At 40.2% G+C, this 12,207-nt stretch overlaps 1 protein-coding gene across 2 annotated transcripts in view; it reads left to right on the forward strand.

Moving 5' to 3' along the window:
* The first annotated feature begins 2,032 nt into the window (after positions 1–2,032).
* LOC6573851 (Down syndrome cell adhesion molecule-like protein Dscam2) overlaps positions 2,033–12,207 on the forward strand; it is a 36,898-nt gene continuing 26,723 nt past the window's right edge. For both annotated transcript variants that reach the window (XM_044007276.1, XM_015167149.3), the window contains exons 1-3: positions 2,033–2,134; positions 3,609–3,718; positions 11,423–11,666. In XM_044007276.1, coding sequence (XP_043863211.1) covers positions 11,633–11,666 — 34 coding nt within the window. In that variant the 5' untranslated portion in view covers positions 2,033–2,134; positions 3,609–3,718; positions 11,423–11,632. The remainder of the gene's footprint in view (positions 2,135–3,608; positions 3,719–11,422; positions 11,667–12,207) is intronic.

The raw sequence follows: 12,207 nt of genomic DNA on the forward strand, positions 1-12,207 counted from the left end.
ATTTGTTTGGCTGAGAAGGACCTCAATAGCCTTATTGTGTGGCCGGGTGTATGCCTCAGGCAGCTGACGTGCACGTTAAATTATAACAATTTTGTAATTTATTTAAAAGCTTTGCATAAATGGGCCAAGTCGTTTGCTGATGGCCTGATGGCTCCTTGCCCCTTGCCCCTTGCACAGTGCAGCATGCCCCGCGACTCCATGGCTGTCAAGATGCCCATCAGTACGGGCGTTGTATTGTCAGCTCATGTGTGATGGATGGATATGAATATGTATGTATGTATATGTATGTAGCGAGTCATCCTTGTCTTTCTTGTCAGGTTTTTGTATGCCCCAAATACCATCAAATTTAATTAAGAACCTGCGCCGCTTAAAAGTGTTGAATGGCTTTTCGCCTTTTGCTATTAATGACTCAGCAAATAACTTCAACCTGCCGATTGAGTTGAATAAGAAGATGCACTGATTTATTTACCTGCCCTGACTACCTGCCTTGTGAAGATGATGCCTATTTAAGGCAGCAGGAATGGCTTTCACCTAAGTATTTGGTAAGTTTAGTGGCTATAGACCGCACACACACGCACGCACATGCACACGCAGTTAACATATACTTACTTACATAGTGTTCTCATGATGCGAGCACACAAACTAAATGAAAATATCATCCCGCATTAAGTATGATATATGAAAATGATAATGCGCTTTGACAGCTTTAGGCTATGCGATGTTCTCTCTTTTCCATGAGCCGCACACACACACACACACATACAGGCATACGCACAGGCACACAGACAAAGCGACTAACTCATACAGATGCGTCGAATTCAATACATTCATTGGTTCGTTTGGTTGTCGTAGGTCGGGCCTTCAACTTTTCAGCGCTGTCGCAGCGCTGCCAACGCGCTGCCCGCTGTCGGCGTCGAAAGAGCGAGCATGCGCAGTTGCCTTGTTGACAACAGGGAGCACACTTTGGACATGAAGCAACACGTGCTTGCCTCTCCATGTGCTCGCCACGAATATAAATAAATAGCGTAGAGCAAAGCCGTCCGCGAATAGTGAATGACATTTTACGCTAAAAGTTGCGTAGTAAGCTTCGCGCCGCGTCGTGGAGCAGGGGTAAGCGCTATGCAGGTCGTGTTTTATGTAGCATAACTTTTGGCGCCAATGCGACATTCGCGCGTGGCACATTCTTGTGATTTATAGTGGCAGCTGCCCACAGACAAGTGATGAAGTGCCGCTGTCCAGAATCTCCAATGGACAATGACCATGGCGATGGCAATGGCGATGCTGATGAATGCTGAAAAGCTGCATAAATTTAAAAAACTTCAACAATTTCATTTTATTTAAAGAAAAATTATTTATATGATTATTAATTGATGTACATATTCTACACTTTATAATATTATGCAAGTAAAAAGAAAAATAAAAATGATATATGATAAATAAATTTAACTTATAAATGAAAATATTAATTTTCCGTAAATCGTTTTATTCATTAATTCAGCGAAAAGCAAACATAAATAATTTTAATAACAGTTTAAGTCTGTGTCAGCTTTATTATTCTCATTAATAATTTATAACTTCATAATTCAATCAGCCAGGAATAACAGAGATAGCGTAAACTCTCGGGGTAACGCGCTCTCCTTCTCGCGCAGTCTCTCTTCGTTTTGTGTTGACTTCAGAATGTACCGTTTACCCTTTGGTCGCAAGGCAGGAGAGCGTAAGTAATGAAAGCGCAGCGAACAAGTAGCAACAATGCAAGTTACAGTTACTTAACTCAGAATAGATAGCAAAGAGAGAATTGAGTGTAATAGAAAGAGAATGCGTGCTGTCGCAGTTGGCAGCGCAGCCGGCGTCGTTCAATTATGGCGCGACGATGTGCTACACTTACAGCTTCGACCCGAAGGGCAATAGCCGATGGAGATAATCTCAACCGACAGACGCGGACGCCGACGCTGACGTCGACGTCGCTGTCGCTGTCGACGCCGCAGCGCAGTCTGTCTGGCGATTGAGGATGCTACAGTTAGCGACGCTGGCAGCATTGGACACTGTAGCAGACGGATTCAAAGTTCAGTTCAGTCATTGCCGGCGTTTCGAACTGTTTGGACGTGTTAAGCGGACAAAATTGAAACTGTTGGATGTTAGTAGTAGTAGTAGCATGGCTTTGGCCAAGTGTATAAGTATTAGTTAAGCACGAGCACACACAAACAAACACACACGCACGCACACACTCACAAGGCTAATGGTCGGACTATGTGCGAGTGTGTGAGTTAGGCACTATTTGGGGATTTAATGGAAAAAGCATTAATGGATGCTGGCGTTGTCGACGCCTCGGGGCCGGAAAGGGCCCATCGGTGATAGTGGCCTGGCATAAGTGTGCATGTGTGCGCGTGTGAGTGCCTGAATTTGTACCGTTATGTGCGGCAGTGTATTGTGTGTGTAGCGCTGTATATGCGCCAGCCTAAAACTATGCAGCAGCATTTCGTTTACTGACATTTGAGACACACACATCCAATCTCTCTGTGCGCTGTGTGTGTGTGTGTGTGTGCGCATTTTGGTTTTATCGTGGATTTGACTGACTTTACGGGTTATTTGTCCCTGCGAATGTGTTCATAAAAAATGTAACAAAAGTGGATTTTGCTGGCCCCCAAACACCTTCTCTCGCTGCCTCTGTGTGTGTGTGTGCGTGATAGTGTTGGTGAGTGTGTCGACCCATGGTCCGCCGGATGTATGGATGCCACACTAACACACACCAGCACACACACACACACCTACTCGCGCGCGCTCATATACAGGTATGCACAATGTAACCGTACATTAGTGTCACGTTCGGTGGATAAAGTAAATTGAATAAAAGGTGAAATAATTTGCGCGCTAAGCGCAGCAAACCAAATCGCCAAAGTGACGCTTGATGGAAAATGTGTGAAAAAGGTCGCCCAACAAGGTGACGAGTGACCAAATAAAAAGAAAATACGAATGAAAGCAACCCAAAATATAGGCCGAAAAAAGCGAAAATATATTCAAATTTTTCGAGCTGGGGCTGAAACTAAGTCGCGCGTTAAGTGACTAAAACACTTTGTTGAAATTTATCGAGTGTAAAACTGCGAGCGTCGGCCAAATTGAATCGAATGGCGGCGTGATCGCGCCCGTTGACGTGTCGTGAAGCATGTGCCATGCGATTATCAAAGTGTGATAAAATTGCGGCAACAATGCCAAGAGGCTAAAAAGAGACAGACTAACTAAAAGCGCCAAAAAGCCAAAAAGGAAAAAAGAATGCGAGCCCCGACGCTGTCTGGGCCTGGCCCAGTCACAGTCCATAAAAATTTCCGTCTATGCACTGCGTATAATTTATGGTCGCGGCTCATTCTTTTCTCTATTTTTTTTTTTTTTTTTTTGGTTTTTTGTTGCTTTTTTTGCTACCTTTTGGCAATTGTTGAATGCAGCCGCAATCTGTTTTTTGTTCCAGCAGTTATCGCTGCATGTGAAAGCTGCCAGCATATGTGGGACCTTTAGTGTGTGTGAGTGTGTGTGTGCATGTGTGTGTACTAAGAGTGTGCTAAGCGCCGCATTCTGGGCGCACTGCCAAAAATAATAAAATCACAATTTTATGCCAGACAACTCAATGTAACTGCGGCCCGGCCAGGATCCTAGGATCGTTCCGCTGCCCACACCGAGCAGGCCGTTGCTCGCTCGCTCGCCCCGCTCTGTGGCCAAAGATAACGAGGTAATTGCATTGAATGATTTACAATTCTCATTTGGCAGCTCTTAAATTTTGTTTGTTTGTCCGTTTCGTTTATTTGTTGTCTCTCCCGAATTAGTTTCAACGAGTTGAGTTTGTCTTCACTTCGCTTTGCTTTTGCTTTTGCTTTTCCTTTAGCTTTGCTTTGCTTTTCTGTTGGCACAAATCACCAAATTTCAATACACATTTCTGGTTTCTATCTTCAGATATTTGACTTTGTGTGTATGTGTGTGTGTGTGTGTGTTTGTGTGGTTTCTGCCAGGCAAACTGTTGAATTATGCATAGAGCAGAGATAAGCTGAAATGTTGCTTAAGTCTGGCACAAGATTCGGACAGGCAAATGTTGCGGTCGAGGATTTGGGGTTAGATTCATTATTAAAGTTTAATCTGCGAAAACATTTCTATATTTGCAATTGCTAGTAATTGAGCACTGCGCAATGGACTCGAGGCAACTGAAAGTAAATAGAATAATTAAAATCGATTAGTATGTACTGCAAATATATGTATATAATTTAGGTAAAATACAAAACTGTATCAAATACATCAAATACACAAGATAAATTTGTAGTTAAAAAATAAGGGCAACACATTAATTATTTATATTTAAATACAAAGCTTTTGGATAGAAGACGAAAGGGATTTCCATTGGCATTGTGCATTAAAACAGAATTTTAATTATAATAAATAAATACGTTTAACTATTGAAAGCAATTGAATGTGCGATTATATGATTAAATTTGCCTTTCATCTGTTTGCCTGTTAAATATGGCTTTAGCTTGAATTTACTCAGAGGCCAGTTACTTAGTTACGCATTTAATAGTTACTCAGTTATCAATCACCCTCGTATCAGTTACTCACTTAACAGTTACTCAATTACCACTGAGTAAATAGCCGAAATTTCTGCATTGACTTTGTAATTCAATCAAGAGTCAAATAACCAGTTTGAGATTATTCGTTTTTCTATTCCGAAACGATTGAAATAGATTTTAAGTGTGTATTGATTGTATGAGTAAGTGTGCTTGCCACTATATATATATATATATATATATATATATATATATATATATATACATATATACATGTATGTATTTCTGATTAGAACAACGATTTGAGTTGAGTATGAATGCTTACGGAAATTGAGTGTTGAAATTTTAATCATCATCATATTATTTTACAACTCATCCGAATTCCTATTTAGCTATTAATATCGTTCTATTGATTTTGTTGTTAGAGGCTTACTAATTATACATGCACACATTCCCATTCAAAATAGAACAACAGTCTCTCTCTGCTTAAACCTCATTCTTACGCTCTGTAAAAGCTATTCAGTGCTCATAATTAAATCTATAATCTACTCCAGGCACTCTAAATGCATTTGGTTGCATGTGTGTATGTTTAATTAGTATTATTTACTATATAAATGTTTAATAATTTAAGCATTAACTAAGGCTTCAGGCTATCTGCTAGTCGGATATTCCCGTAAAAGCTAGAGAGCTCTTACTTGTTCAATTAGAGCGTAAGGCACTTTCATTTTATTAGATCTCCTCAAATAATTTTAATTAAATTCAATACTTGTAAACTGTCGACAACAAATTGAACCATTTGGACTGTTTCATTACGGGCAATAATATGCTTGAGTTGCAATCAAAATAAGTGACCTGGCGGCTGCCTTTCATATGACTGTGAAATGTTTAGGAAGCTTTGCGGTCCTTGTACCAATTAAATTTATTTCGTGAGACACGATGTCAGTGACAGTCGGCCGCAGTAATACTCTCAAGGCGGCTTTATTCATACCGACCACAGCAGCTGCAACAACAACAACAATAAGATGCAGAAGCAGCAACAAAACAAAGGCACTCCAAAGCGCCAAAGGCCTCTTGTAGAGACTGAGTACAAAAAAAAAAAAAAAAAAAAAAAAAAAAAAAAAGTGAGAAAAATGAGAGGCTGGTCGGTCGAGCGGCGGTTAGTCAATGTGACAATGTAGCCCCACGAATCGCTGGGTCCCCGTGGGGCTGGCAATGCAGAAACAACAATGGAATATTTCCATGGCTTAGAAAAAATATGCGCGACCAGAATGGCGGCTGCCCGCCCAGCCCCGCCCCGCCACAATCTTCTTTACACAATCGTCGCGCTTGAATTGATGTAATATAAAAGGTGGCCAAACATTTGTTGGAACACGCGGAACGCTGCTGCCACAGCCAGATGGCTATAATGCTCGGCCGCTGCTAATGTGGCTGGAGATGGAAAATGTTATTAGGTGGCTCGTCGCCTCTGCACTTCCGCCAACCGTCAGACGACGGCCAACAGCCAACGGCCAACAGCCAACAAGCAGCAGCCAGCATTTAGGTTTGAGACCGATTCCTATTCCGATTCCGATTCCGACTCCGACTCCTGTCATTGTTCCAGTGGTCGCTTTTGTGCAAAATCGCTGCCATTTACGAGTACGTTGTCAAAGCGCCCAGCGCTCGCAACGGATGCTCTTTGACTTTCGACTCAACCCATTGTGCGCCCTGCACACCAAAGAGTTGCACTTCAGCCTGTGTGTGGCTGTGCAAATGGATCCATTGTTTTAAGCGTCGCGCATTAGAGGGGCGCATTATTGGAGTGGCTTGTGGGTGACTTGGGTGGCGGCTGGACGAACTGGAAATTGTCGGGACTCCGGCTTAAAGTTGCCGTTTAAATTCGCATACAGGAAGACGGCCACATAAATTGCCAGGCTGTCAACCAGCGCTAAACGCAATCACATCCGCTTCACCCCAAGCAGCGCCGCAAAATATGCAGCACATGCAGGTACAAGAAAATAACGGGATGGAACAAGAACATATCTTTTTGCATAAAAATTGTAAACCACAATGAAGATACTCTACATTTGTAGCAGCTGGCTCAGTCAGCCTGTATTTAATTTGGCTACAAACAGCGGCTGCAAATATTACAGACTTAACTGAAATACTATAGAATAGAATAGAATTATATGTCTAGATATCACATGAAAATACTGCCATAGGGGCTCACTCACTAGTTAATTTCTAGAGCTAAATGCAGCAAATTAACTAAATGAATAAAAAACTAGTATACATTAATAAATGGGTATAAAAAGAAATTAAACAAAATAAATAAACTAATTTAAATTTAAAAATAAATAAAAAATAATAAGAAATAAAAATAAAATAAGAATAAAATAAACAAAATAAATAAAATTATTTCAGTATCTTAGAAAAAATAAAATAAATAAAATTTAATAAAAATAAAGAGACAAAATAAATAACAATAGAAAAGTGAGCTAAATTTTAGAAATATATTTTGTGTTTTAAGATTTCTATAGAGCATTAACATTAAAAACATTTGTCGGCAAATTGTTTTTGTCACTCCTAAATCGAAAAGTAAACTAATATAATAATAATAAAAATAATATTAATAATAGGATATATTATATTAAACTTTTATATTATACTTTTCTATTTCATAAAATTATTCATATGCAAATTATATATACGTTCAATTCATCAGGTTGTCGATACTATTGTATTATAATAATATGCTGTACTCTTGAAGGCCATAGAATTCAATTCTTTGGGTTTTCTACGCTTGACTCTAGTCAATAAATCATTTTCGAAATAAATAAATCATTACATTAAGTGCTCGTTTTATCAACACAGCTGAGCTCAACCATTCGGAGCTCCTCTCATTTCGCTTATGCCCTACGTAAGGGCATCGATATACATAAATACAAAAGCAAGTCAGGTGACGAGCATTAAAACGATTCAACAGCTCGACTCAAAAGAAGTAAAATTATTGCTTGACGCCTCGCGTGGCGGCAACGGCGGATGCAAAAGCGTTTAGCGCCAGCCACGCCCACTTTTCCGGTATTCTCAATGGTGTGCCGTTGCAAAGGCACTGCATTTGCGCTCAACTGCCGCTGAAGCACATGGAACACCCCGCTACAGGCATTTGTGTATGCGAGCTGCCGTTGTTCCAATGCGTCCATGCTGTTGCCGTTTGTTGCTGTTTGTTGCGGCAGGCTGCACTTAAAGCCATTCACGTTGCACAAACAAACAAACTGGAGTGTGCGAGATGCGTGCAAAATGCAAAGCGAAGCGTTTCGCATTCAATGGCGATAGTCGGGTGGCACTGCCAAACGACTCCCTGCAGCAATTCATATCCGAGGCAAGGCTCACTCCTTAGTCCTCTCTCTTTTTCGCTCTCCATCTCTCTCGGCCGTTCTTTGTGTGTGCTTTGGCCATTTCTCGTGCAAGATTGATTGCCCTGCTAACAACGTGCCCATTACTGAAGCTCCTTGCTTTGGGGCGGGGCACGTACTTAAGCCGTAATTATATAACGCTACAGTGACGGTGCGGCGTGGCGACGGGGCGACGGTGCAGGTGTCTTAATGAAGACAACGATGCACGGCACAATGCATCAGTGAAGTGCTTTTAATTTGGAATAGCTTGCGGCTTTTTAACCACACAATAAGCTTTGTTGCACTTTGCCCATTGTCAGCTCTAGTTCCTTAATTGAACAGCCTCTGGAGTAATTGAAATGCATTTCTCTATCATCGATAATTGACACATTCAGGTATCCTAATTGTGAATAACTGAGCTGGAATAATAACAAATTGCATTCCAATTTCGTGCAATGAGCTGAGCTAAGCTGTCGAACCGTTCAGCTGTCGTCCATTGACAATTTAATTCAAATTCCAGCAGCGCAGGGATGACACGAAGGGATATGATATTTGAAAAGGGAATGCAAATCAAATGGGTATAAATTTGGGTATCAGAAATACATAAATCATATATGCAGAAATATAAATATATTAGTGTAATTTTTCGACTGTCTATAGGGTATCTAATAGTCTAAGCCTTTTCATTCCTTACTAATACAAATACAACTGAAATTGTTTATTAAATTCATGTCACTGGCAGTGTAACACATGTCGAAGCATTTGAAGTGCTGCGAGCAATGTCCTTTATTGCGCGTAACGGCTGTGGTTACGCAATCATTCAGCATTGTTCGCTTGAGGCCTTCTGCAGCAGCACCGCAGGATCATGAGCTGTTGGCCTTTTGCTGACACAAAGCAAGCAGCAGCAGCAGCAGCAGATTATCACAACAAACTGCCAACAGATAAACAGTTGTTATAGCCCGGCTCACACATGACAAAGACAAGCGTTAAATACACACCCACACAGCTACACGCTCACACGGGATGGAGTAGGGACATTAAGACAACCGCATGGTAAGCCAGTGCGACATATTTAAAGCGCCTGAGCACATTTAGCGTCAAATTTGCTGACAGTCAGCAGTTATGACACACAAAGCATAAGGAAAAGTAAACGCTTGTGAGCGCAAAGGATACGCCATGCATCCTGAAGGCTAAAGGGGGTAACAGTCAGCTCATCCCTCATCCCTCGTCCTCATCCTCGTCCTCGTCCTCGCCCTGTCGAGGAAGCCAACGCAAACAGCCAGACAGTCGGACGGGGCAAAGAGCGGCATACAAAAGTGTAGAAAATAAAAACTCATTAAAAATGAAAGGCAAGCGAATTCACACCCACACACATACACACACAATTGCTCAGGGGTTGTGTCAGTGTGAAGTTAGGTCTGCACACTCACTTTTTTGTGTGACAGCAACACCGAGCAAGTGCTAAGCAAAGAAGCAAAACGCTCGCAGCAAATTCTCCAACAAAAGACGCAGCAAAAAAATAAACAAATCATTTTAAATTCTCAATTAAATGCAAACAGCAGAGGCTGAGCGCGTCAGACGCTCGCTCACATGGAGTACATACAGGCCATGATTCGCATCCGGTGCTGGGCCACGCTGAAAAGGTGTCAAGTTGCAAACATGAAAGGACTTTCGAGTGTGACCCTTGCTGATCCATCCTTCGTCGCCGTCTCCTTGCCATTGACGTGCTGTCGATTCGCCGTAATGGGTGTCATGATGATGTTTGCTTAGTCGAAAAGTGCCTAAGAAGTGGGCGTGGCAATCGTACTGTATATTAAGAATGCTGTGAATTTCCCTTTGGCAGGGCCATCCAACTGTTTTCCTTTTATTTTTTATACTCTGAATAGACAAACATTCAGTGTTTAGGTCTTGAACGTAGTCATGCAAAACTCCTCGACCCCAAAAACATGTATGAATCCTCAGCTTTGTTGTCAGGCTGCTCGCGTGTGTGTGTGGGCGTATGGGCGTATGGGCGTGTCCGTTGCGAATCACATTTAATGATGGCAGAAGTCATTCATTTCGTATGCTCGCTCATAAATACTCGTTAAATGTATTTACTAAGTACGCAGCAAAGCTGTGTAGAGCTATGCAAACTGAGTTGTTGCCGTTGTTATTATAGCTGTTGCTTGTCTGACTGATCTGCGAACCCAGCGCTGCCATAGGCAGCATGTGGACTTCATTCCACACATCTGTGCGGTTTCAGTGAGCCAGTGAGCCAGCCATCCCGCTGCGTCAGCTTGGCCATGTTTCTCTCTCTCTCTCTCTCTCTCTCTCTCTCTCTCTCTCTGCGGCGCATAGGAATTACTGTTTGTTGTTTACGCAGTTGTTATGGCTCTAGCCCCGAGTTGAACTTGACTATGAATGCATTAAATATATACACATAAACTAAGCTAACAAAAGCAATTAAAGTTAACTTCAATAACAATTTAGTGCAGGATTTTCATTTGAAGTAATTTTAATAATATTTTTTGTTAGACTTTATTGTGTCTAAGTTTAAGTTTTTTAATTAAACAAATTAAATTGTATGAGCTATACAGTATTATACTGTAAACATTGACACGATATTCTTATACTTTTATATATAATTGATAAAAGTTAGAAAAAGTTAGTAAATTGGTTAATTAATATATTCATGAGGCTTTCTAGTACAGACAAAGTTTCAAGTCGTTCATTACTATAGATAGCTGTATATGTGCTTTAACGATTTATGCAAGTTTAATCTACACAAAACTTTAATTGAAGCATCAAAATAAAACACGCTATAAACAAAACTAATTTATTAATTTTAATTTAATTCAATGATTTATGGCAAGATGCCAGACCTCACATTGTAAAAAATTGTTGGACAATTAATTCAAATTTAATTCGAAATTTTAGAGTGTTTAATTTGACAGTCCTTCCCAATTTTGTTTTATATAAAAAAATGGTTCTCATGCAATACTCTTTCTTCTCTCTCTCTAATTTTTTAAAAGCTTTGATGTTCGACAAAAAAAAAAAAAAATTATTGAAATTGTAATCTTTTAAATTATGGAAGTTAATTTAATTTAATTTATTAATTTTAATTTAATTCAGTGATTTATGGCAAGATGCCAGACCTCACATTGTAAAAAATTGTTGGACAATTAATTCAAATTTAATTCGAAATTTTAGAGTGTTTAATTTGACAGTCCTTCCCAATTTTGTTTTATATAAAGAAATGGTTCTCATGCAATACTCTTTCTCCTCTCTCTCTAATTTTTTAAAAGCTTTGATGTTCGACAAAAAAAAAAATTTTTTTTTGAAATTGTAATCTTTTAAATTATGGAAGTTAATTTAATTTAATATTTCAAAACTCTCTCCTAAGTTATCCTCTACTATGAATATTCTTGAAAGTTTAATTATTTTATTACAAAAAGAAAAATAACCACAAATGGTAAAATATAATTAGTTAAATTTGTACAAAATAAGCTTGTAACATAATATTCTTGTCTGCAGGTGGAAGGCGACGACAGCGAGGGGAACGCAAAGCAAAGAGGATTTAATACAAGCAAAGGGAACTGTGCTTAGAGCAGGCAAATATAACAACCAGTTGCAACACAGAGACGCTGCAACAAAAGTCAACTAAAATTAATTGAATAATATCTGCGAAGGCAAGCAAAACGCATGCACACGGCCAAATAAAGGATACACACGCAACTGAGCAAAATGAGTTTATTGGGGCTTCTAAACAGAGAGAAAGGTGGGTAGCTAATTGCAGTCGTTTGTTGATATTGCCAAAGTTGTTGTTCTTGTTTGTTGTTTTTTCCTGTTTCTGCTGTTGTAACAAGTAGTTGTTGTTGCTGTTGCTGCTGTTGTTGGCAACAACTTAAACTGCATTTGTGTAACAGTCAGAAAAGCGAGTTCTCAACAGGGTAAACAAACTGCATACGCACACGAGCAGCCATAAATATATCAAAAAGTGAAATGGCACACATACACCCACACACACACACACACACATCAGACTCACAAGTGCTTGGAGTATAAAGTGTTTCGTCTGCGTTGGCGTTGGGCCTGTTTGGCCTGGCAGCCTGGCTGCAGCTCGCTGACTGCCTGGCTCAAGTGCTGCCTAAATGAGAGCCGTGCGCTGAAACCGAATCCAAATTAGCCGCATTTTATAAGTTGCACTTGAAACAGACTCGCACAAGTAGTAGAGGGCAACCAACGGCAGTCAGCAGGAGTCTGGCAGCTGGCTGCAGTCAGCAACTACTTTTGCATCCGACTGGCTTTAAGTTTAAAAC

This window comes from Drosophila mojavensis, unplaced genomic scaffold, assembly GCF_018153725.1.
Source record: "Drosophila mojavensis isolate 15081-1352.22 unplaced genomic scaffold, ASM1815372v1 contig_16, whole genome shotgun sequence".
Taxonomy (NCBI): Eukaryota; Metazoa; Arthropoda; class Insecta; order Diptera; family Drosophilidae; genus Drosophila; species Drosophila mojavensis.